The 26,167-nt window shown below is 40.5% G+C and overlaps 1 protein-coding gene across 6 annotated transcripts in view; it reads right to left on the minus strand.

Moving 5' to 3' along the window:
- Window positions 1-19,650, minus strand: part of BIRC6 (baculoviral IAP repeat containing 6) — a 239,505-nt gene extending 219,855 nt beyond the window's left edge. For 5 of the 6 annotated variants that reach the window (XR_004482481.2, XM_049696304.1, XM_049696303.1 and 2 more), the window contains exon 1: window positions 19,380-19,637. Coding sequence is in view for 5 of the 6 variants with exons in the window: in XM_049696304.1 (XP_049552261.1) it covers window positions 19,380-19,620 (241 nt within the window). In the remaining variant the exon portion in view is untranslated. Of the gene's footprint in view, window positions 1-19,379 lie in introns of all 6 variants that reach the window. The other variant, XM_033425249.2, reaches the window with a different exon arrangement.
- Window positions 19,651-26,167: the final 6,517 nt, after the last annotated feature.

Here is a 26,167-nt window from a genome sequence, read left to right on the forward strand (position 1 = left end):
AATAATACAGGTAGATCTATACACATAAATTTTGAAACATTAGTGAGATTCCTTAAAAACCACAAACTACCAAATTATCCAAAATGAAACAGATAATCCAAATTAAGGAAAGTGAATTCACAGTTTAAAACTTTTCAAAGAAATCTCCAGGCTTACCTGATTTCTCTGGAGAACTTAAAAAGTAACACCAATTCTACACAATCTCTTTCAGGAAACAGAAGAAGAGGGAACACTTCCAAACTCATTTTATGAGGCCAGATTTAACCTGATATCAAAACTAGAAAAAGACAGTACAAAAAGAGAAACTGCATACCATTATTCCTCACGCAGATTGATGCAAAAATCCTCAACAAAATAAAAGCAAATGGAGTTTAGCAATATATAAAAATGACAATACACCAGGACCAAGTAGGGTTATCCCCAGGGATGCAAAACTGGTTCAATATTCAAAAATCAATCAATGTAAGCTATCATGATAATTGCTTAAAGAAGAAAAACCACATAATCAACTCAGCAGATGCATTTGGCAAAATACATCTTTTCATGATTTAAAAAGAAAAAAAAGCCCTCAGCAAATTAAAAGGTAATTTCCCCAATCTGATAAAGGATGACTACAGGAAGTCTACCACTATCAAACACTTAATGGTAAAAGACTGAACACTTTCCCCCTAAGATCACGAACAGGACAAGGATATTACACTCTCACCACTCCTATGCAATATCATGATGGAAGATCTAGCCACTGCAATAAGAAACGGGGAACCAGACAGATTAGAAAGGAAGAAATCAAACTGTCCCTATTCACAGATAACATGATTACCTATGTAGAAAATCCCAAAGAATCTAAAAAACAAACAAAAACTCCTAGAGCTAACTAGTTGGGCAAGGTTTCACTGAACAAAGTCAATACACAAAATCAAACAACTGTATTTCTATATACTAGCAATGATCAATCTGAAACCAAAATTCACCCCCCAAATTAACAGTCTACAAGAGCTCTAAAAACATAAAATAAAATACTTAGATACATATCTAACAAAAGGTATACAGAATATGTATGCTGAAAAGTACAAATGACCAGTGAAAGAAATCAAAGAAGAGCTAAATAAAACCATGGTCACAGAATGGAAGAGTCAACATCGCAAAGATGTCCTCTATAAATTTAATGCAATTTCAATCAAAATCCCAGCAGGAGTTTTGAGATATAGATAAACTGAGTCCAAAATAATTTGAAAAGGCAAAGGAACTGGAATAGCCAAAACAATTTTGATAAAGAATAAAGCTGGACAAATCACATTATATGACTTTAAGACCTGCTATAAAACTTATATTACCACAAGAATGTGTGCTACTGGAAAATGTATAGACACATTAGATCTATGGAACAGAACAGAATCCAGAGACAGAACTGCATAAACATAACCATCTGATTTTTTTAAATGATTTTTTTAATTGTGGTAAATTATACATTACATAAAACTTACCATTTTAACCATTTCTAAGTGTAAAGTTCAGTGGCATTAAGTACATTCATGTTTTGCAACCATCACCACCATCCATCCACAGAACTCTTTCCATCTTGCAATACTGAAACTCTATAACCATTGACACTAACTCCCCACCTCCATCCCTATAGAACCTGGCAACCACGATTCTACTTTCTTCTGTCTCTATGAAATTGACTAAGTACCTCATGTAAGTGGCATCATACAGTATTTGTTCTTTTGTGACTGGCTTATTTCACTGAGCATAACATCTTCAAGGTTCATCCATGATGTAGCATGTCTCAGAATTTCCTCCCTTTTTAAGGCTAATATTTCATTGTATACATACACCATATTTTGTTTATCCATTCATCCACTGATAGACACTTGGGTGGCATCTACTTCTTGTCTAGCTGGGAATAATGCCACTGTGAACATGGCATACAAATGTTTCTTCAAGATCCTGCTTTCAATTCTTTATACCCAATACTCAAACGTAGAATTTCAAGTTCATACAGTAATTTTTAATTATTTGAGAAACTGTATTACTCAAATGTGGAATTGCAGGTTCATATGGTAATTTTTAATTATTTGAGAAACCACATACTGTTATCCACAATGGCTGCACCATTTTATATTCCTACCAGTATGGCAAAAAAGGTTCCAATCTCTATATATCCTTGCCAACACTTACTCTTCTTTTTTCTTTTTTGATAATAGCCATCCTAATGGGTGTGAAGTGATACCTCATTGTGGGTTTGATTTGCATTTCCGTAATGATTAACGATGCTGAGCATCCTTTCATGTGCTTGTTGGTCATTTGTTTATCTTCTTTGGAGAAATGTCTATTTAAGTCCTTTGTTTATTCTTTAACCAGGCTATTTGTTTTTTGCTGTTGTTGAGTTGCTTCTCTGTAATTGTCTAAATATATCTGGCTATATCTCTGGATACCTGATTGGCAAATATTTTCTCCCCTTCTGTGTTCTGCCTTCTTACTCTCTTGATAGTATCCTTCAATGTGCAAAAGTTTTTCATTTTGATGAAGTCCAATTTGTCTATTTATTCTCTGGGTGTCTGTGCCTTTGGTATCATATCCAAGAAATCACTGTCATATCCAACATCTTGAAGCTTTTCTGCTTTGTTTTCTTCTAAGAGCTTAAGAGTTATAGCTCTTACACTCAAGTCTTTGATCCATTTTGAGTTAATTTTTGTATATGGTGTTTTGTATATGTTTGACTATGGTGTATATGATTGTATAATGGTCGAACTTCATTCTTTTGCATGTGGATATCCAGTTTTCTCAGCACTATTTCTTAAAGAGATCGTCCTTTCCCCCTTTGGATGGTCTTGGCCTCCTCGTCAAAAATCATTTGACCACATATGTAAGGGGTTACTTCTGTGCTCATTAGTCCATCAGTCTTTATGTCTGTCTATGCCAGAACCACATTGTTTTGATTACTGTAGCACTGTAGTAATAAATTTTGAAATCAGCAAGTGTGAGTCCTCCAACATTTTTCTTTTTTTTTTTTTTCAAGAATGCGTTGGCTATTTGGGGTCCCTTGAGATTCCATACAAATTTTAGGATGGATTTTTCTATTTCTACAAAAAAAAGTCATTGGGATTTTGATAAGGATTGCAATCTGTAAACAGCTTTGGGTAGTACTGACTTCTTAACAATATAGAGACAATACCAAATGCTGGCAAGGATGCAGAGCAAGTGGAACTCAAAAATTTCTAATGGAAATGCATAATGGTACAGCCACACTAGTTTGACAGCTTCTTATAAAGTTAAACATACACTTATCAAATGGCCTTGCAATCCCACTTCTATGTATTTACCCTAGAGACATAAAACCTTTATTCACATAAAAACTTGTATTCAGGTGTTTATAACAGCTCTATTCATAATTATCAAAAGCATGTCCTCCCAAGACTGACTGACTAAATAAATGGTGATACATTCAAATAGTGGAATACTATTTAGAATAAAGAGGAATGAACTATGGATACATGCAACAACTCGATGATTCTCACAGGCATTATGCTTTGTGCAACAAGTCAGTAGCAAAAAGTTACATACTGGGGCTTCCCTGGTGGCGCAGTGGTTGAGAGTCCGCCTGCCAATGCAGGGGACACGGGTTCGTGCCCCGGTCCGGGAAGATCCCACATGCCGCAGAGCGGCTGAGCCCGTGAGCCATGGCTGCTGAGCCTGCGCGTCCGGAGCCTGTGCTCCGCAATGTGAGAGGCCACAACAGTGAGAGGCCCGCGTACGGCAAAAAAAAAAAAAAAAAAAAAAGTTACATACTGGGTTTCCCTGGTGGCGCAGTGGTTGAGAGTCCGCCTGCCAATGCAGGGGACACGGGTTCGTGCCCCGGTCCGGGAAGATCCCACATGCCGCAGAGCGGCTGAGCCCGTGAGCCATGGCCGCTGAGCCTGCGCGTCCGGAGCCTGTGCTCCGCAATGTGAGAGGCCACAACAGTGAGAGGCCCGCGTACGGCAAAAAAAAAAAAAAAAAAAGTTACATACTGGGTTTCCCTGGTGGCGCAGTGGTTGAGAGTCCGCCTGCCAATGCAGGGGACACGGGTTCGTGCCCCGGTCCGGGAAGATCCCACATGCCGCAGAGCGGCTGAGCCCGTGAGCCATGGCCGCTGAGCCTGCGCGTCCGGAGCCTGTGCTCCGCAACGGGAAAGGCCACAACAGTGAGAGGCCCGCGTACGGCAAAAAAAAAAAAAAAAAAAAAAGTTACATACTGGGTTTCCCTGGTGGTGCAGTGGTTAAGAATCCGCCTGCCAATGCAGGGGTCACGGGTTCGAGCCCTGGTCCGGGAAGATCCCACATGCCGCGGAGCAACTAAGCCCATGCGCCACAACTACTGAGCCTGTGCTCTAGAGCCCACGAGCCACAACTACTGAGCCCGGGTGCCACAACTACTGAAGACCATGCTCCACAAGAGAAGCCACCGTGGTGAGAAGCCCGCACACCGCAACAAAGAGTAGCCCCCACTCGCTGCAACTAGAGAAAGCCCGCACGCAGCAACAAAGACCAAACACAGCCATTAATTAAAGTTGCATGCTGTAGGGTTCCATTTCCATACATTCTAGAAAAGACAAAACTAACAATACAGAGAACAGATCAGTGATTACCAAAGGTTGGGGCTGTGGGGGGGAGGCTAACTACAAACAGACACCAAAGTGGATACCACAAGGAACTTTTCAGGTATTGAAACTGCCCTGTACCCTGATTGTGGTGATGGTTACATGAATCTATGCATGTATTACTAGTATACACACATAAAAGGCCATTTATTATAATCATTAATCAAAATTTATTTTTAAATTATATAAAAGAATAAAGACATAGGAAAATATTTACAATACAGTTTTAACAAAGGGGGGAAATGGTTCATAACATATCTTACCATCCAAGTTCTATAAAAATATATTAAATAATAGAAAAAGTCAAAAAGAACCTGTTACACACCAAAATGCTAAGACGGGCCATCTCTAGGTAATGAAACCATAGGTAACTGCACCTTCCCTTAGTCTATCTGATGTCCTATAATAAGGTAAATCACTTTTAAAATGGAAATTTTCAAAGGAAGAAAATTGCAGGGTTTTTTAAATTAGTTATCAATTTTAATACCCATATTAAGAAATAGTCAACTCTAAAAATACACCATCCATGTGCATCCCTATAAAACTTCTAAAAATACTATCAGAAATACATTATCTTTGCAAACGGACACAACACACTGTAAAAGTCCATGTCCACTGAGATATCATCAGACTTCAATGCTTAAAATAGTCTACCATAACATACAAACATACAAATATCATTCAAGGTCAATAAAGAGCGTGCAAAATTAATGTTAGGTTCTTATAAAGCCCTTAAAATTTATTTAAAGTTACCAAAATAAAATCATTTAACAAAAGTTGTTAGTATAGTGTATTATTCAAAGCCAAAATGAGTATTCCTATAAAAAAGAACCTGGTGCAAAGCAAAGGAAGTTTGGGAAAGTTCAGTGGCTAGGCCATGAAGAAAAAGTAACAAATGGATAAAATATAAAGCAGGGATAGTATTATTTAGGCAGATCTACCTAAACATGGAAGCGGTTCTCCGAAATATACAGAATTACTGAAATTAAGAGTTCCAAGTTCCAATTCTCCCTATTCACTTTATCCAAAACTACCACCAGACCACTTATTTTTACAATAATCTTAAGTATCTGACATCAATTGAGAAAGTTTTGAGAACATAATCACCACTGAAAAATTTCCATGGACGGGACTCAATCTTTAAGGACCTACTTCCTGTAAGAAATTGTGGGGCCCTTTTCATATACATTACTCAATTTGACACAGTTAAATCTCTTAACCAGTCTGGGATATATAGGTTACATGCTTCCTTCAGGATTTTGACCTGGCTATAATTAAGTAAAATTTGGGGACTAACTTCCCTATCTGATATTGCACAGGAGAACCCCTAACCATCTGTAAATAAATTCCTGTTGCTACACAGGAAGTTGCCCATGTGAGAAGCAACTCAGCTACAAATCAATATAATTCTACAATTTGGAACATGTGACCTTGTGAATTTCTATTCAGAGCTCATATCTGAAACTGCTATTTTCTGTTTAACATAAAATAGCATAGATGGCACGCATCATCATTCCTCACATAGCCTACATTTTAAGTCAGTTCAAGTCAAATTCCATCCAAATATGATGAAAATGCACCCAGCTGTTTCTGCATACTACAATAACAGACCAACAAAAACTTCCCCTGGATATCTGCCTTGCTGCTCTCTCACATCACTGGGATCTTTGCTCAAGTGCCATCACAGAGAGACCCCACCCCCACCCCGCGAGACCACCACACAGCACAAATTTATCCACCATCATCTCACATCAGTTTTGATATCTTATGGCATTTATCACCACTTGATATAGGGTATGTGGGGGGGTGTGGTGTGGTGTGTAATACACCTCTTTCCACTAAACCATGAGCTCTAGGAAAGCAAGGACTTTGTTAACTGCTGTATCACCAGTGCTTGACACACAGTAAATGTTTTTTTTTTTTTTAATTTAATTATTTATTTATTTGTCTGTGTTGGGTCTTCGTTGCAGTGTGCAGGCTTCTCTTTGAGGTGGCTTCTCTTGTTGCAGAGAGCAGGCTCTAGGCATGCGGGCTTCAGTAGTTGTGGCATGCGGGCTCAGTAGCTGTGGCTCGCGGGCTCTAGAGGGCAGGCTCAGTAGTTGTGGCACGCGGGCTTAGTTGCTCCGCGGCATGTGGGATCTTCCCAGACCGGGGCTCGAACCTCTGTCCCCTGCATTAGCAGGCAGATTCTTAACCACTGCACCACCAGGGAAGTCCCAGTAAATGTTTCTGAATAAATGAATCATTTTCTATAGTTTTGAAGAATTTTTTAATGGATTAAAAGTAAGCTATACTGGGACTTCCCTGGTGGTTCAGTGGGTAAGACTCCATGCTCCCAATGCAGGGGGCCCGGGTTCGATCCCTGGTGGGGGAACTAGATCCCGCATGTATGCTGCAACTAAGAGTTCACATGGCACAACCAAAAGCCCACATGCCACAACAAAGATCCCATGTACCACAACTAAGACCCGGCACAGCCTAAATAAATAAATCATTAATTAATTAAAATATATTTTAAAAACTAAGCTATAATGTGATAAAATGAAACATTCTAACAGTTAGCTTTTTTCTTAAGACAACATGAAACAAAGACATTTGAGGCATGGAACAGTTGATCTGGTAGATAATCCTAGCCATTTCTGCCCTCTGTAGCCACTATTTCCCCTGCCCTCCTTCTGCCCTCAGTATGAGGTCACTGTCCTCGCTATAGCGGCATTTTGGTGAAAAAGAATCAGAGCACTTAACTGGTTCCAAAAAATCAAACAAAACTGAATTACATGAGAAAAGGACAAAATAGAAAGCAACAGGAATTTGGCCCTTGGTATATTCCTGTTGCTTACAAGCATATTCATTATATATACACTAAATACAATTTAAGATACAGTGGGGGGACTTCCCTGGTGGCGCAGTGGTTAAGAATCCCCCTGCCAATGCAGGGGACATGGGTTCGAGCCCTGCTCCGGGAGGATCCCACATGCCACAGAGCAACTAGGCCCGTTCGCCACGACTGAGCCTGCGCTCTAGAGCCCACGAGCCACAACTACTGAGCCCATGTGCCACAACTACTGAAGCCCGCGCGCCTAGAGCCTGTGCTCCGCAACAAGAGGCCACTGCAATGAGAGACCCACACACCACAATGAAGAGTGGCCCCCGCTCGCCGCAACTAGAGAAAGCCCGCGTGCAGCAACGAAGACCCAATGCAACCAAAAATAAATAAATAAAAATTAAATTAAATTAAAATATTTTTTAAAAAAAAGATACAGTGGGGTAGGTTTTATTAGCAGACTAACTTGGGAGGTTTTCTTACCAAAAAAAAAAATTTATGGCTAAATACAATACTATTCAATTCAAATAAAATTTGTCTCTCATTCATCCCAGGCATATGAAATAAACTTGCTCATTTAAGATTCTAGGTGAAGTTTGAACCTCTAAACCTGGCTGCCCATTAGAATCATCAGGCATGCTCTAAAAATAAAAGAAAAAAAAATTTTTTTAAAGTACGCTTGGGCTCCATTCCAGGCCACTTAAGTGAGAATACTGGGACCCAAGCAGAATAGTTTTTTAAAAGCTCTCCTGATGATTCTAATGAGCAAGTGGGGCTGAGAACCACTGCCCTGTGCTATCTCCCCAGTCTTTCTTGTCTCTCTCCGACTACATAAATCAATGTAAAAGCACAGAAACAAATCATAAAGATTTAAACTCCTGGTGCCCACGATAAATCACAACACATTTCTACCTGCCCTACTCTAACATTCCAATCATTTCCTCTAAAAAGTAAGAATATTTATTTCCTCTAAAATACATCCTTGATTTAACATACTCAAGTAGAGCACAATTACTTGTTTTTAGGAGCACTGCCCTTGTCACAAACTGTTTTATATAGCAAATAACTTATTCTTTTTGTCATCTGTACCTCCATTTTCTCCTCTCTATACCAAAGGAGTTTGGCTTAACTATTTTGTATCCCTCACATTTGAAGTACAATTTACAAAGAATTTCTACATTCATTATCATATCACATAATGAAGTAGTCTGGGCAAGAATTATTAGCCCATTTTAGAGATGGTAACCCAGAGAAGTGTCTTGCCAAATGCACCCACCTTTGCATGAGGCTATGATCAGTACAATGCACATATCAGAGAGGTACCTCCCACGACCTCCCCACTATTTTTACCTACTCCATTACAGAAATCTATTATTGTTTATATTCTATCTATAGTTATAGAGAACATTCCTAAGGATAGATTTCCAAATGTTCAACAACTTAAGTACGGTTACAACTACAGATTTCCAGTTAAACAAGGATATAATGCACACACATTTACCTCTGCTCCCTCCCATGCTCCCACGGAAAGACAGGAAAGACATACTAAAGAGGGCATTAAACAAGGCCACAAAGACCAAGTGAGAAGATGATAACAACAAAATTTTTGAAGTCGGAGGGCAGGTAGAAGAATATTAACTGACTTGTTCCCCCCCATAAAAATTTCAAGGTTAAGCCAGCAAGGAGGAAAGCTCAAATTACGTGTTGCAGTATTTTTCAAATTACACAGACAATAATAAGTCTAAAATAAAAATTACTTAAAAGTAGTAGCTTTTTGCAATATTTTCTCAATTAACTAATACTAAAAACATACCTATCATAATAGGGCCCTACAGTTTTTACCTTAAACTGGGAGTTCTTCAACTGAAAAATATGGGAGCCATAGCCCAGGAGGGCCAAGTCCAAGATCCTCAGGCTATCCCATCACTCCCTTCCTCATGCTTTGCACTCTAATACCAAACTGCTTATAACAAACATTACCTGCTGCATGCCTCTGGCTCTTGCTCATGCTGTTCCCTCTGCCTGGCTAACTCCACTTCTTTCAAGTTTCAACTGAGGTGTCACTGCTTTTAGAAAGCTTTCCAAATTTGGGAGGAGAGTGGACTTACAATTCATCTTATTATCCCCATGCGGCAAACACCTGTTGAAATGAACTATATAATTTAAAACACCAATACAAAAAGTAACATTTACTGAGTGCTTATGGTGGGTCAAGCAATGTCTACATCCATTAGTTTACTTAATATCTTTCCAAAAACCAAATGAGTTAGGTACTAATTATGAAGTGCAGAGAGAGGTTAAGCATCTTGCCTAAGACACAGCTAGGAAGTGATAAATCATAGACTGGAACTCAGTCTGGCTCCGGAGCCAATATCCTTAACCACTAGACTAGGCTTTGTCTATAAATGCCAATGCCTTCCAAGTCTGTATTCCCAAATCTTCAAGCTTCAACCCTGAATTTCCAAATGTCTTCTGGACATCTCTACATGGATGTCCTTCAATAACCTCAAAAGTAACACAACTGAAATCACTATGTCCCTCTTGCTCCTCAGCATTCGCCAACAAAAGCTACTCACCACACCTTCTTGTACTTCTTGTACTTCAGGTTAATTCATTCATCCAGTTACCCAAAGTAGAAAGCTAAGTATGAGTAATTTTCACCTTGTCAATCCCTCTCATCCCCACGTTCACCAAATTATGTTGTTTCTACCTCTCAAACTAACTTAGATGCAGCTCTCATCACTTCTCACAACTGGGCATTAGCTTGGAATCTTTCTTTCTGAAAAACAAATACCGTATGCTAACACATATATATGGAATCTAAGAAAAATAAGAAAAAAAAAGGCATGAAGAACCTAGGGGCAAGACGGGAATAAAGACACAGACCTAATAGAGAATGGACTTGAGGATATGGGGAGGGGAAAGGGTAAGCTGGGAGGAAGTGAGAGAGTGGCATGGACATATATACACTACCAAACGTAAAATAGATAGCTAGTGGGAAGCAGCCACGTAGCACAGGGAGATCAGCTTGGTGCTTTGTGACCATCTAGAGGGGTGGGATAGGGAGGGTGGGAGGGAGGGAGAGGCAAGAGGGAAGAGATATGGGGACATATGTATATGTATAACTAATTCACTTTGTTATAAAGCAGAAACTAACACACCATTGTAAAGCAATTATACTCCAATAAAGATGTTAACAATAAATAAATGAATAAATAAAAAACAACTGAGATTCTGTCATAACCTACAATGGCTCCCTACCATTGATATCAACTCCAAACTTTTTAGCAAAACATATTACGTTCTTGTCTTTGCCAATCTCTCAGCTTCAACTCTAACCATCCAACCCCAACTCGTCTTCCCCCCAAAACTTCCCTGAATTTACCATGCATTTATTTATTTATTTATTTAATTTCTTTGGCTGCATTGGGTCTTTGTTGTTTCACGCGGCCTTTCTCTAGTTGCTGCGAGCGGGGCTACTCTTTTTTTTTTTTTTCTTTTGCAGTACGCAGACCTCTCACTGTGTGGCCTCTCCCATTGCGGAGCACAGGCTCGGGACGCGCAGGCTCAGCAGCCATGGCTCACGGGCCCAGCCGCTCCGCGGCATGTGGGATCCTCCCGGACCGGGGCACGAACCCGTGTCCCCTGCATCGGCAGGTGGACTCTCAACCACTGCGCCACCAGGGACGCCCCGGGGCTACTCTTCATTGCAGTGCGCAGGCTTCTCACTGAGGTGGCTTCTCTTGTTGTGGAGCACGGGCTCTAGGCACACAGGCTTCAGCAGTTGTGGCATGTGGGCTCACTAGTTGTGGCTCGCAGCCTCTAGAGCACAGGCTCAGTAGCTGTGGTGCACGAGCTGAGTTGCTCCGTGGCATGTGGGATCTTCCCGGACCAGGGCTCAAACCTGTGTCCCCTTCATCGGCAGGCTGATTCTTAACCACTGCACCACCAGGCAAGTCCCTACACCATGCTTTTAAAGACCAATATGTCTCTGCATAAGCCAAGTACCTTGGCCTAAGATGATCATCCCTCCCACTATGTCATCTTCCCAACCCAATCATAAAGGCAACATCCTTTGAGAAGCCTTCTCTATTCTGCTCAGGTTGAAGAAACTCCCTCCTCTATGCATTCAAAGGTCAAAATGTTGCCTTAATTATTTTGTGCCCCCATGACTAGCACATGTTCAATAAATGTGTAAATGAATACCAATCAACCAGCTCTTCACATCACTGTGTTCTTTTAACAATTTCAAGTCCAAAATCAATTAACTTACATAATTTTTTTTTACTCTCCTGTAATACAAAATTACTGCTCTTATGTCTATTCGATTTCAGTGGTCACATTTCCACATACGTGGCAAACTGGAAGAAAAAAACACTGCAATTTCAACAGAGTATCTATAGTAAAAACATCTACTACACTCAGCAAACTTTCAAACAGCCACTGCTACCACAAGAACAACTTACAGAGCACATACTATATACCAGGCACTATTCTATATGTTTAACATATGTTGACTCATTTTAATTCTCACAACCACTTTATGAGGTAGATAGTATTATTATGTTCATCTTCCTGATGAACTTCAAGATCGAATAGAACCAAGACTAAAGCTCAAGCTATTTGGTTCCAGAGGCTGATCTCTTATACTGCCTCTCATTAATAAGTCTAACACTACTGAAACAAAGACTAGGTAAATTCTTTCCTAGAGCCAAGCCATCTTTGAACATTGAATAGTTAGGAAAATGTGGGAGGTAAATGTAAAAATTTGGGTATAGAGGATCTTGAAAACATAGCAAAATATTTTTTAAGAATATTAATTCACTCTAATTAATTACAGAAAAATGTTTTGCTAATAAAACACCAAATCTTTGACATAAGATAGGTCATTCTGTAGCATTACTAAAGTCAGTCAACTGAAACAGAGCCAAAGTACGTAGTCATAGCCCACAAAGATACTTGCCGAATTAAGTTTTTATAAGGAACTCAGACGTATCCAGAAGACAACTATCTTGAAAGGCTACTGAAACCCCAACTCTATACCATGTTTATAACTGAGACTAGGAAGGCTTCATGCACCAAAATTAGTCAGGACATAGTAAGTGATCTGTATCATTTACAATTTCCAAAACTGAGATCTACAGGAAGATGTTGCATTTTACCCAAATTGATGCATGCCCAATTCAGAAGTAGTAAGAAAAATATTTTCCACCTCTAAAGAGATGATAAATATGAGTGTCATCCATAAAATTCATTTCGTGAGGACTATGCAAGCTAACCTAATTAGTTTTCTACATTCCAAGACTTCTTGGAACAGGTATCTCTGAGTTCTAAGTCTGAACAAGAAGCCGTCATACCAGACAATCAATCAATCGATTAAAATTCACCCAATCTGAACTTCACTACAACTGGAGTAGAGTACAATGATCTTTTTTTTCATTTATGATCACTGTACAAACTTCTCAAGTCAAATCAAAGTCAGTGTCTTAGGGACTTCCCTGGTGGTCCAGTGGTAAAGATTCCGCCGTACAATGCAGGGGATGCGGGTTCGATCCCTAGTCAGGGAACTAAGATCCCACATGCTACAGGGCAACTAAGCCCACGCGCCACAACTACTGAGCTCACGCACCTCAACTAGAGCCTGAATGGCGCAAACTACAGAGCCCACGTGCTCTGTACCCCGCGCGCCACAACTACAGAGCCCATGCACCCTGGAGCCTACAAGCCACAACAAGAGAAAATCCGCACGCCACAACTAGAGAGAAGCCTGCACACCACAACGAAGAGCCCAAGCGCCGCCATGAAAGGTCCCGCATGCCACAACTAAGACCCGGCACAGCCAAAAACTAAATGTCTCAGAAAAGGAAAAGGGGAGATATCCATTAAAAAAATATATAAAACTAGAATGATTGTCTAAAAACTCCAGAGCAACTCTGGAGTTTCCTCTTCTTCACTATGACAGAGATCTGTAACCCACTTCAGAAACTGAAGAAACGTAACTTACTCTTACACATATACTACAATACTCATTGATTAATACCCATCTATATCTTCATTTACTTATGTACATATATTGCATGAACAATCTACTGGGTTGGCCGAAAAGTTCATTTGGGTTTTTTCTGTGGAAAAAACCCAAATGAACTTTTTGGCCGTGTGTGTGTGTGTGTGTGTGTGTGTGTGTGTGTGTGTGTGTGTGTGTGTGTGTGTGTGTGTGTGTGTGTGTGTGTGTGTACACACACACAGAACTAGTAATACAACAGTCTTGACTTCATTCTGACATTTAGCCACACCAACACAATGAAAGATATTTATCCAAATATAGATAATATTTGTTACCAACATTTTTATTTCCATCTACATTTTAATGAAATCTATCCTCTGTAATATAAACACTAAGTCAGTGAACAATTTTTAAAGTAACAGTGAGGGGCACGGCAATACTAAGCACCCTGTGGCTTAAGAGAATTAGTATTCACTGTGTATCTGCTTATACATATGCCTAGCAGTGTTAGGCACTTTAAAAATGTTTACCTCTTAAATCTTCACAACCATCCTATTAAGTATTAATCATAACTTACAAATGAGGAGGAAGCTGGAGTTCAGGAAGTTTAGGAAGTGAGCTAAAATTCAAAATTCAGGACTACATAAAGCCCATTCTCTCTCCACATGTCCTCAGAAAAGCTTGCTTAAAAAATATGTATATATACACAAAAAGAAAAAGAAAAAAAATGTATATATATAAATTATATATATACTATACATATATATAATGTACTACACATTTAGTGGAGAAGGGGCTCTATTTCAGGAAGCAAGAGAAAACACCACCACCAGTAATTAAATAAATAAGAAAATACTAAACAAATTAACAATACCTTACTCTTACACTGAAGCAAAAACTAGATGGATTCTACAAGATAGTGAAAAGTGGTAAATTACAAAAAAAAATCCTAAGAAGTTCAAATGTGGTGTTAAGTTCAAAAAACTTAACAGAACATCAAAATGGTTTAAGTAAAAAAAAGAGATTTACAAATAAATAAAAAACATGTTTTGAACAGTGAACACACTATTCTAAGCACTTTACGTGTAACACTTAGTCCTCACAATTAATACAGTTATCACCCCCTTTTTGCAAATGGAGAAAGTGGAAAAGAAATGCTACGTAATTCAAAGTTACACAGTTCAGGGAGGAAAAAAAAAACAAAACAGAAACTAGGATCTTAACTCAAAACTTTGCTCCTTCCTATTATGCTCAATGGCATTAACAAACAATAACTAAAGAGAGGGACATATCTAGTAATATAAACAATATGGTCTAGTGGTGTACACAGAGCTATTTTGATTTTTAAAACCCAAAGTCCACAAATAAGCATATGAAAACATGTTCAACATCATATGTCATTAGGGAATTACAAATTAAAACAATGAGATATTACACACATATTAGAATGGCAACAATCCAAAACACTGACAACGTCAAATGCTGATGAGGGATGTGAAGCAACAAGAACTCTCATTCATTGCTGCTGGGAATGCAAAATGGTACAGCTACTTTAGAAGACAATTTGGCAGTTTCTTACAAAACTAAACATATTCCTGGGACTTCCCTGTTGGTCCAGTGGCTATGACTCCGCACTTCCAATACAGAGGGCACAGGTTCAATCCCCGGTCAGAAAACTAAGATCTCACATGCCACACGGTACGGCCAAAAATTTTTTTTAACAGAAGAAAGAAAACAAACTAAACATACTCCTGCCATAAGATCCAGCAATCATGCTCCTTGGTATTTACCCAAATGAACTGAAAACTTATGTCCACACAAAAACCTAGACACAGGTATTTATAGCAGCTTTATTCATAACTGTTACAACCTGGAAGCAACCAAGATGTCCTTCAGTAGGTGAATGGATAAATAAACTGTGGTCCATCCAGACAATGGAATATATTATTCCATGCTAAAAAGAAATAAGCTATCAAGCCACAGAAAGACATGAAAGAAACTTAAATGCATATCATTCAGGGAACGAAGCCATACTGAAAAGGTTACATACTGTATGCTTCCAACTATATTACATTCTAGAAAAGGTAAAACTATGGAGACAGTGAAATGATCAGTAGTTGCCAGGGAGCAGAAGGGAGAGAGGGTGAATAGGCAGAGTAAGAGGATTTCAATGAAACTATATTCTACAATATGTCATATACAGTCAGAACGCACAGAATGTACAGTACCAAGGGTGAACACTAACATAAACTATGGACTTTGGGTGATAATGATGTGTTAATGCAGGTTCATTGATTGTAACAAACATACCAACGTGTGTCAGATATTCATGGGGGTAGGTGGTAAATAGAGGAACTCTGTACTTTCTGCTCAATTTTACTGTGAATCTAAAAAAATGTCCATTTAAGAAAGAAAGAAAAAACAAAAATCACCAAAGCCAAAGAAAGTGTGTTTACTTAGCAGTTAATATGTAAAGCAGCATCCATTTAACATACTCATTAGTATACATATACCAAATCAAAAATATTTATTAATATGTTGTACTAGGCATGCTGGGGAGGGGATATAAACAAGTAGACAAGGCTCCTTGTGACAGGGAGTTTGAAATATAGTTAAACAGACATCATATACTCACAAAAAAACTAAATAAAATGGAATTTAAATAGTTCCAGACAGAAAACATATCACAAAGAGTTAAGTTGCCAAATTACTGAAATAAGAATTAATAGAACAATATGTGCTTAGGGGTTCAGTGGATCACTTCAGGCTAAAAGAATCAGGAAGTCAAAGGTATGCTCTAGGTCTCGAAAAATGGGTAAGATTTGTCTAATTTTCTGGAGGGAATTGGTGAATTCCAAGAAAGAGTAAAACTACTGGAGTTGGGAAAGAAAATTAAATGAACCAGTTTCACAAAACAAAATAGGGAGACACGACTGGAAAGACTGCTAGAGGCCAGATCATGGAGGTTACTGAATGCCAGGCCAAAGAATGAGCACAGAGACTCAGAAATCTTAACTCTAAAACACTAACAGGGGGCAAATACTTGCCTAACCTAAGTATATACTGATGACTCTTAATCTAAAGAAAATGCATTTATAAACATTTTTTGTGAGATACAGATAATTTAAACATATACAGTAGTCAACAACGGTGGTTTAAAATTCACCATCTTGGCCATCCAAGTGAATACATATACATACAAGTCCTGCTCCCATTTTTCGATTTCCAACCAACACCAACAGACTACCCATAACCCCATAAACTGAACCTATCCATAAGACTACTCTATCACCCAATAAAACTCTCTATCCCCTTAAACCACTTACATCACCACTCTTTATCCCCTTTAACAAAGATGTCTTTCCTCTGGGGTAGAAAAGAAGGTGGCTCACTGCCCATGAACTGGAAAGAGGGGTCATGTTAGGGCCATCATCACTACCGGCACCTTCTGCCCATCCTATTTATAGGACTGTCACCCTCTATTCATCATTAAAGCCAAACCTACTAAGTACCTACATATTCCAGGCAAAACATAAAATGCAGCATTCCTTCCCCCATCATCTGAAGAAATGACACACACAGGACCCTATACAACCTCTGGTAATTATTATTAATAAACTGCACTTCTCATATATGAAAACACTTCAGAATTTGTCCATTGTTACTTTCAAACTTCTTTTGTAATCCTTTTGTTTTATTTGCCATAAACTCTTCTACATAATTTTAATCACATACTACTCAATTCTCAATGCATAGCTATCCACCATTGTATCCAATCCCATACTTTCTAATTAAATGTTCCAACATACCTCAACTAAGGTATCCCAAATCAGTGCTACAGTTTATATATCTACCTTTACACTTACATAAAGCCCTCCCCTTAAGTAATCTACCATTAGAGTGACTGTTTTCTTCCCTTTCATGAACAGGCACATTCATATTTGTCCAATTTCCCCAATCATTTATAACTAACTCTGGCACATATAATCTTTCTGAAACACGACCTCCAGATATAAAATCACCCTGTGAGAGTCCTCTTTCTACTGAAAACATTTTAAGACTTTTGTTAAGATGGCTTTTTATAGAAATTCAAGTATATATACTATGTTACCACTTATTCAAAATTTAAAGTCATGAAAGACAGTAATAGATACCATTTAAAGATAAAGGTATATACTAAAAAACATAAAGACACGTATAAGAATGATAAAACCAAATTAAGGATAATGCTCATGGGGGAGGGAGAGTTGAAGGAATGCAATCCAGGAGGGACACACAAGACTTCAACTCTATTTGTGATGTTTTTTTTTTTTTAACCAAGTCGAGAATACATGGTTGTCTGCCACAATTGTTCTTTATACCTTTTCATATGTGAAATATATTTAAGTGAGTTTAAGAGGAAAGAAATCCAACTATTAATGAGAAGCACCCTCTCATACAGAGTGACAAGCTGTTATGTCCAAGTTGCAGTAAATGCTCATTGCTACATCTGGGACACCACTCCTGTACTTTACCTAAGCCAAGAAAAGAAAAATTACAAGACTACAATACAAACTTTCCCTCAGACATATTTTAGATGTGTTCCAGGTTTATTTTCTATAGCTATACACAGCCCATTTCTTTCACAACGCTCACAAAAACAAAAATTAAATCCTTTAACTTTGTATACCTAGATTCCCATTTACTCTTAAGTGCCTCAGACAGTAAATCAGAATAACGACCTTTCCTTATTTGTCTCTGTTAAAATACAAGTGAATGGGTAAGACCACTTCACGACTTCCACTTGGCTAAATATGGACAGTCACACACATTACATCTCTGTGCATGAGTCTAACTCACTTGTATACTAACTTTCCAATATCAATTTGTAACATCTAAATTAAGCCACTCATTCTATCGCAAATGAAATGTCGTCTCAGCCAAACGTAACCTAGCCAGGGCAATTCCAAAACACTCCACCCCAGCCCACCGAGCGTTCATCTCATGCACATTCAAAGTCCCATCCCTGGACCAACGTTTACACCAGCCAGAACTGCTCTCCTCCAATGGTGAGCCTCACACGCGCCTCCGTATCCCAACTTTCAGCTCGCAGTGGTAAAACCGGCAGAGAGGGCCGGAAGTTTCACCTAGTTCGGAACCCAAAGGAAATCTGTAACTCATACACCGCAGGTGCCGAGTTTCTCGTCCCTGGTGAGTATAAGGTGGAAGCCCCGACCTAGGGAACAAGGGCTAGTCTTCCATGGCGTCCTCCCGAATCCTAAAGTCGTCGACGGAACGGTTCAGGCACCTGGCCCGCCTACTTCCCTCCCCGCCCCCACTCCAGACCCACCCCACCCCCAACCCGGGCGCGAAGCCTGCTGTACATCCCAGCACCTGCGAGTCCCAGGAACAGACACGGATCCACTTCTCTCCACAAGAGGGTAGGGCTTGGATGTCGCCTCGGACGCTCGCCTCTGGCCACCGGCCTCTCACGTCGAGACCAACCCTGCGACCCTGTCGCTTTCTGATCTAAGAGAAGGCAGTACCGACACCCTCTCCAGGACCTAGCAGGGGGCCTGAGCTTCTCCGGTGCTGAGCTCCTAGGCCTCCTCACCTCTCCCAGAGGACCAACCCACACCGGACGCTCAAAGCCCGAAAGGCAACTCCCACCACTCCCCGCCTCGCCCGTCTTTACTTCCCAGCTGCCGCCGCTGAAAAAGCCAAGTCCTAAGGTCCTCCTCAATCAGCTTCCGGGCCTCCCTTCACAGCCAGGCCTGAGCCCCCAGCCCTGCCCTCCGCCACCCGCTCCAGTCACGCCGCTTCCCTCCTCCGGAGGCCGAGCCCCGAGGCTGGGCGGCTTCCTTCCCCAGCATCCCGGGGCCCGGCTCCTCCCGCGGCCGGCCCGGCCCCCGCCCGGCGTGCGGCACACTCACCGCCGAGCGCCGAGGCCTGCAGGGTGGCCCCCGAGGTGCCGTCGATGACTTTGATGGTCCCGCGACTGGTGACGGCCAGGATGGCGTTGAGCGCCGGGTGATAGGAGAGGCTGTGCAGCCCTTCGGCGTCGCAGCGCATGCAGCCGTCCCGCAGCACCAGCCACTCGGAGACCCCGGCCGCTCCCGCCCCCGCCGCCGAGGAGCAGCCCGGGCCCGAGGCCGCCGCAGCCGCAGCCGCCATCTTCCGGCCTGCGCTCAGCACAATCACACTGGAAGCGGCTCAGTGACAGTCCCGGGAGGTGCAGCACCACCCCCAGTCACCATCCGGGGCCGGGGGGCAAGCCAAGCGCGTTAGCCGGAAGTGAGGTCAGGCGCCGGCACGCACGCGGGACGTCGGCCGCGCGCCCGGAGGGGCCAAGCTCAGAGGGAGGCTGGCGAGGGAGGCTGGCGAAGGAGGGGGAGAGGGAGATAGAGAGGCGGGACCCGGGGCGGGAGAAGCATGCGCGGGAGGGCTAGCGCGTGCCACGCGCTTCTGGTCTGGCCAGCTACGCGTCCGCAACGTCCCAGTATTTTTCGAGCCCGGGGAGTGGCCGCAGCCTGCGCCCCGCCCAGCTCCCCTGCTCCGGGCCGCGGCGGGGTGGATGGATGGAGAGTGGGGGGTTGGGACGTGTATTTCCGCTAGGCGAGTACCCCGTCCGGTGCGACCTGGCCGAGACGCCTTGAGGCCCGTTGCTACGGTTCCAGCTGCGCCCGGACCGTTCCCAGCAGCGCGGTGCAGCGGTTTGGCTATGGCCCAAAGGAGACCTCAGGTCTGGGCCTCGGCTTAGCAGTCTGAAAAACGTCTAGTCTGGATTTGGAGAAACCGAGCGACTTCCCCAAGCCCACGCGTATTACATCGCCCCCCGTCCCATCCCCAAATCTTTCTGTTGAACAGAAGTGCCAGATACGAGGTGCTGGGAGCGTATAGTTAAGCTTAGTTTATCCACATTCCAAACGCAGAACTTGTTAATCGGTGTGTATGGGTGTTGTGGGACTGCAGTTAAGTAAATTTACAAATCCCCCTCTGGAGCATAACAATGCTTTTTTTTAACTTTTTATTTCGAAATAATTATTATACACAGTTAGTTGCAAATATAGTACAGACTTCTGTGGTCTGTCACCCCAAAACCCGTAACCTCTATCTAACTGAGAGAAAAACATTGGACAAACCGAAACTGAAGGTCATTCTATAAAATACCTGACCAATACTCCTGAAAGATAGAGAGGTCCTACTTACCCAGAGTCCCCTAACAGTTACATAATTGTAGTACAATATCAAAAGCAGCGATCTGACATACGATGTGTGTATAATTCTATGTCATTTTATCACGTGTAGATTCATGCAGCACAATCAAGGACTATTCTGTGTATTGGGGGAACATTGTATTATCCCGGAAAGCCTAATTTCCTCTTCCTTAAAATCTAATCAAAGTGCTACTGAGAGGCTTAAGAATCATTTGTTAAATGTGTAGAATAGGATCAGACATATAGTAGGTGCTCAATAAAAGTTATGAATGTTAATTACCTTCCCACATTCCTGCAGACGTCCTTCAGGAAATCTTCATGAATTATCCCAACTACATCTTAAACCTGTTTATTCATATGCAAAGTTGTATTTATATAATCTATATATTCATTCCATTTTAGAATGGCAAATATGCCATTTTTATCCGATGTTGAGAGGTAACATATAATAAACTGGGAAAAATACCCAAGTATTAAAGTCTAAATGAATATCTGATATTGAGTCACTGTGGCTTCATTTATCTGTGAACTTGGGCAAGTCATGTATACATTCTGAAAATGTTCCATCAAGAGTCAAATGGAAATGATCAAATTATTTCCCCTACTTTTACGAGTCTTTGTGAAAGTACTTGTAAACTGTAAAAATGGAAACACTGGGAGATTAAATGGCTTGCCCAAGGTCTCACAGCTTGTGAGGAGGAGTGTAATAGCATACTAGAGTTTGAACTCGGGCAGTTTGACTCCAAAACCCATACTCCAAACTTAAGCCTCCTGCTCAAAACTTCAGTGTCTTGAGCTAAATAAAGGAGTGCAAATGATCAAATCAAAGTGTAACTGGAGGTATCCTTCCAAAACAGTTTTTTAAATCAGAGGACTGAAGCTGAAACTATAAAAACTGCCATTTTGAAGATTTTCTCTCTCAAGACCCATTAGGGCCAAACTTTTCCATTAATCTGAAAGGTTCCCCTGAATAGGCCTTTAATACAAATCAAGCCCCCCATCTTGTTGGTAGGGAAAACAAACTAGTAAACTGAACACTAAATTTAAACTTAGTGTACTTTAATGTGCTATATTGAAAAGAATAAAAGGCATAGTTTTTTCTGTTAGACTGTGTTACATTTTTTCATTGGAAAAAATATATATATATAATTCTTTCTGTGAATTTAGATTTCTTTCACCTGTAAATTAGCTTTCTCCAAAGCTCATTACCCAGAAGATGTCCTGAAATACAACACTTTAATAATCAAAAAATTTTGAGAAAGAACTCCCTCTGTATTTCTCCTCTTGGGAGATTTATCATACATACTAGCATATATACTGTTTAACCTCCTTTTATCAACATTTCACAAACTCATATAACCATAGAACCCTGAAAAACCAGTGTTGCAAAGAGCAATCTTTAGTGAAAATTGCTGCTTGTTTTTGTGAGTATGTATTTTTGTTTGAGCACTGGCTGAGACCTCCAGACTGCAGTGAAGTGTTTCAGGACCCAGGGTAAGATTCTTGGAACTGATCATGGAAATGAAATTAGGCAAGACTGGGTGAAGTTTAGCATCAGCTGTGTTGTTAATGTCTTTCTGCTCGCGGAGTTGAGAGCAAATACTCCTGACATTGAAAATGTACTGATTTTCATGGCTATTCTATTTTGAAGCGGTGGCCTTTTGAGGGCCTTCAGCCCAACCATTTTGGGCATAGGTGGTGATCACCTAAAGGAAGTAGAAATTCTCACAGACAATCATTCTGGAAAGAGAAATTTGCTGGAATCAGACATGTGGACTCAAAAAACAGGCCTTATTGATACAGAAAAAGCATTTTGATAAAAATCCAACATCCTATTTGTAGTGAGGTAGATGAACCTAGAGACTGTCATACAGAGTGAAGTAAGTCAGAAAGAGAAAAACAAATACCGTATGCTAACACATATATAGGGAATCTAAAAAACAAAATGGTTCTGAAGAACCTAGGGGCAGGACAGGAATAAAGATGCATACATAGAGAATGGACTTGAAGACACGGGGAGGGGGAAGGGTAAGCTGGCATGAAGTGAGAGAGTGGCATGGACATATATACACTACCAAATGTAAAATAGATAGCTAGTGGGAAGCAGCTGCATAGCACAGGGAGATCAGCTCGGTGCTTTGTGTCCACCTAGAGGGGTGGGATAGCGAGGGTGGGAGGGAGACACAAGAGGGAAGAGATGTGGGGATATATGTATATGTATAGCTGATTCACTTTGTTATACAGCAGAAACTAACACCATTGTAAAGCAATTAGACTCCAATAAATATATTTTAAAAAAAAATCCAACATCCATTACAAGGAAAAAAAAAGCCTTTCAGCAAACTAAAAATAGAGGGAAATTTCCCCAACTTGAAAAAAAAAGTGTCCACAAAACACCTACAGCTAACACCATATTTAACAGTAAAATACTGACTGCTTTCCCTCTAAAATCAGGGACAAGTCAAGAACATCCACTCTCATCAGTCCTTTTTAACACAGTACTGGAAGTTCTGGAACTTAATGGAAGTCACTGCAACAAGGCAAAAAAAAAAGAAATAAAAGGCATAAAAAGAGAGAGAGAGAGCAGAGTTTCTCACTCCCTCCCGCCCCTCTCTTTCCCTTGTGCAGTCACTGGTGATGGGGAACCAGCCTGTAGTAGGAGGAATAGAGGTGAGGTCTAAAAGAGACAAGCTTCCCCAGGACTACAAGATGATGATTGGCAGAGGAGTAAGCAGGGGCTCTAGCTGAGTGGAGGCCTGTCTGGAAACACACAGGAACAGAGAGAGAGGTTAAACTGATTCTGGAGCTTACAGAGCAAACACTGTCCCTGAAGATTCCCTGGTAAGTACTAGAGGGAGTCTGAATGGATGCCTGAGGTCATGCCATAGGAGCTACAATTGGGGCACATTTATAACATACTCCAGTAAAACCCACAATACCCGCACACACACACACTTAAGCTATATACAAAATTGCATAAAACAAATGCTTGATATAGTAAGGGAATCTGAATTTAGGGAAGAAAAAAAACTTTGATGACAATAAAGAAATCTTTAAACTAAAAAAAAAAAAAAATTGGAAATCAACAGCCTAATGCCCAATTAACTTCTCTGCTGAAGTTTACGGGGAGATTTGCCTTGTCCCAAAGCAGAATACAATGAAGTTCTAATGATTTCTAATGGAAAGGCTGATCTCCTAGAAATTCTTTCTATCTGGCCTGATATTGACAGCCAGTATATGTATCACTAAAATTCACTCTAAGGACAAAAAGCACAATGAGATACCACTTCATATTCATTAGGATGGCTACTATAAAAAACAAAACAAAACAAAAGAGAACAAAAACCAAAAAAACACAGGAAAAAAGTGTTGGCAAGGATGTGTAGAAATTGAAACTTGTGCACTATTGGTGGGAATGTAAAATGGTACAGCTGCTGTGGAAAATAGTATGGCTGTTCATCCAAAAATTACAAATAGAATTACAATTTGATTCAGCAATTCCACTTTTGGGTACATACTGAAAAGAACTGAAAGCAGGATCTCAAAGACATTTGTACATCCATGTTCATAGCAGTATTATTCCCAATAGCTAAAGTGCAGTAGGAACCCAAAGTTTCCATCAATGACAGATGACTGATGACTGTATAAGCAAAATGTGAGATATATATATCTATATATGGATATTATTCAGACTTAGAAAGCAAGGAAATTCTGAGTCATGCCACTACACAGATGAAACTTAAGGCCATGATGCTCAGTGAAATAAGGCAATCACATAAAGACAAATACTGTATGATTCCACTTACATGAGGTACTTAGTTAAATTCTTAGAGACAGATAGTGGAATGGTGGTTGCAGAGGCTAAAGGGAGGAGGGAATGTGGAGCTGTTTAATGGGTACAGAGTTTTAGTCATGCTAGATGAAGAGCTCTGTGGATTAATGGTGGTGATGGTAGCACAATAATGTGAATGTACTTAATGCTGCTGAACTGTGAACTTAAAAATGATTAAGATGGTACTACTACACACCTATTAGAATGGCTAAACAATTTTAAACTGACAATAACAAGTGCTGATAAGGATGTGGAGCAACAGGAACTCTCATTCATTGCTAGTAAGAATACAAAATGGGGGCTTCCCTGGTGGTGCAGTGGTTGAGAGTCCGCCTGCCGATGCAGGGGACACGGGTTCGTGCCTCGGTCCGGGAAGATCCCACATGCCATGGAGCAGCTGGGCCCGTGAGCCATGGCCGCTGGGCCTGCGTGTCTGGAGCCTGTGCTCCGCAACGTTAGAGGCCACAACAGTGAGAGGCCCGCATACCTCAAAAAAAAGAATACAAAATGGTAAAACCACTTTGAAACACACTTTGTTAGTTTTCTATAAAGCTAAACATAGTTTAACCATATGAGCCAGCAATCACACTCCTAGGTATTTACCCAACTTAGTTGAAAACTTATGTCTACACAAAACCTGTACACAAATATTTATAGTAGCTTTATTCATAATCACCAAAACTTGGAAGCCACTAAGATGCCCTTCAATAGATGCATGGATAAGCAATCTGTGGTACATCTGTACAGTGGATTGTCATTCAGTGATAAAAAGGAATATACGATCAAGCTATGAAATACATGGAGGAACCATAAGTGCATAAGGCTAAGTGAAAGAAGGCAAACTGAAAAGGCTACCTACTGTATGATTCCAACCATACAACATTATTGAAAAGGAAGAAGTGTGGAGACAGTGAAAAGATCAGTGGTTGCCAGTGGTTAATAGGAAGGGAGGAGCAATGAATAGGTGGAGGATGGGATTTTTAGGGCAGTGAAATAATTTTGTGTGTTTCTATAATGACAGATACACGACATTATGCATTTGTCAAACCCCGCAGAGCTGTACAACACAAAGAGGGAACTTTAATGTAAACTATGGGCTTTGGTTAATAATTATGTAGCAGTGTTTGTTTATTTACTATAACAAATATGCCATATTGATGCAAGATGTTAATAATAGGAGAACTGAGTACAGGGGAGCAGTTATATGGGAATTCTCTGTACTGTCTGCTCAGTTTTTCTGTAAATCTAAAACTGTTCTAGAAAACTAAAGTTTATTAATTTTTAAAAATGGTCAAAATGGTAAGTTTTATATGTATTGTATCACAATTTTTCTAATAAAAAAATTTACTGTCAGGAGAAAACAGAAGCACAGTCCACATTTGTTTCTCATCACTGGGCAGGGATTAGAGTCTCCTCAGTTATTCCAGATTCAGTTTCGTTTCACATCAGTGGTATCCTAGTGTCCTGGAAAGAGGCCAGAGCTAGGGCTGTTACAGGATGTGTATATTTGGGATGTGAATATCATGATTTCTAGGAGGGAAATGCAGTCACAGGGAACAAGAGCACGCTAGCTCCAAATATTGGGTTAGTGCCAAAGATCAGTCTTCATGAAGTTAATATGTATCTAGAGGGTACTGTTTTTTTAAAAATTACTCTCTGTAGTAATTTGCAC

Source organism: Orcinus orca, chromosome 13 (assembly GCF_937001465.1).
Source record: "Orcinus orca chromosome 13, mOrcOrc1.1, whole genome shotgun sequence".
In the NCBI taxonomy this organism is placed as follows: Eukaryota; Metazoa; Chordata; class Mammalia; order Artiodactyla; family Delphinidae; genus Orcinus; species Orcinus orca.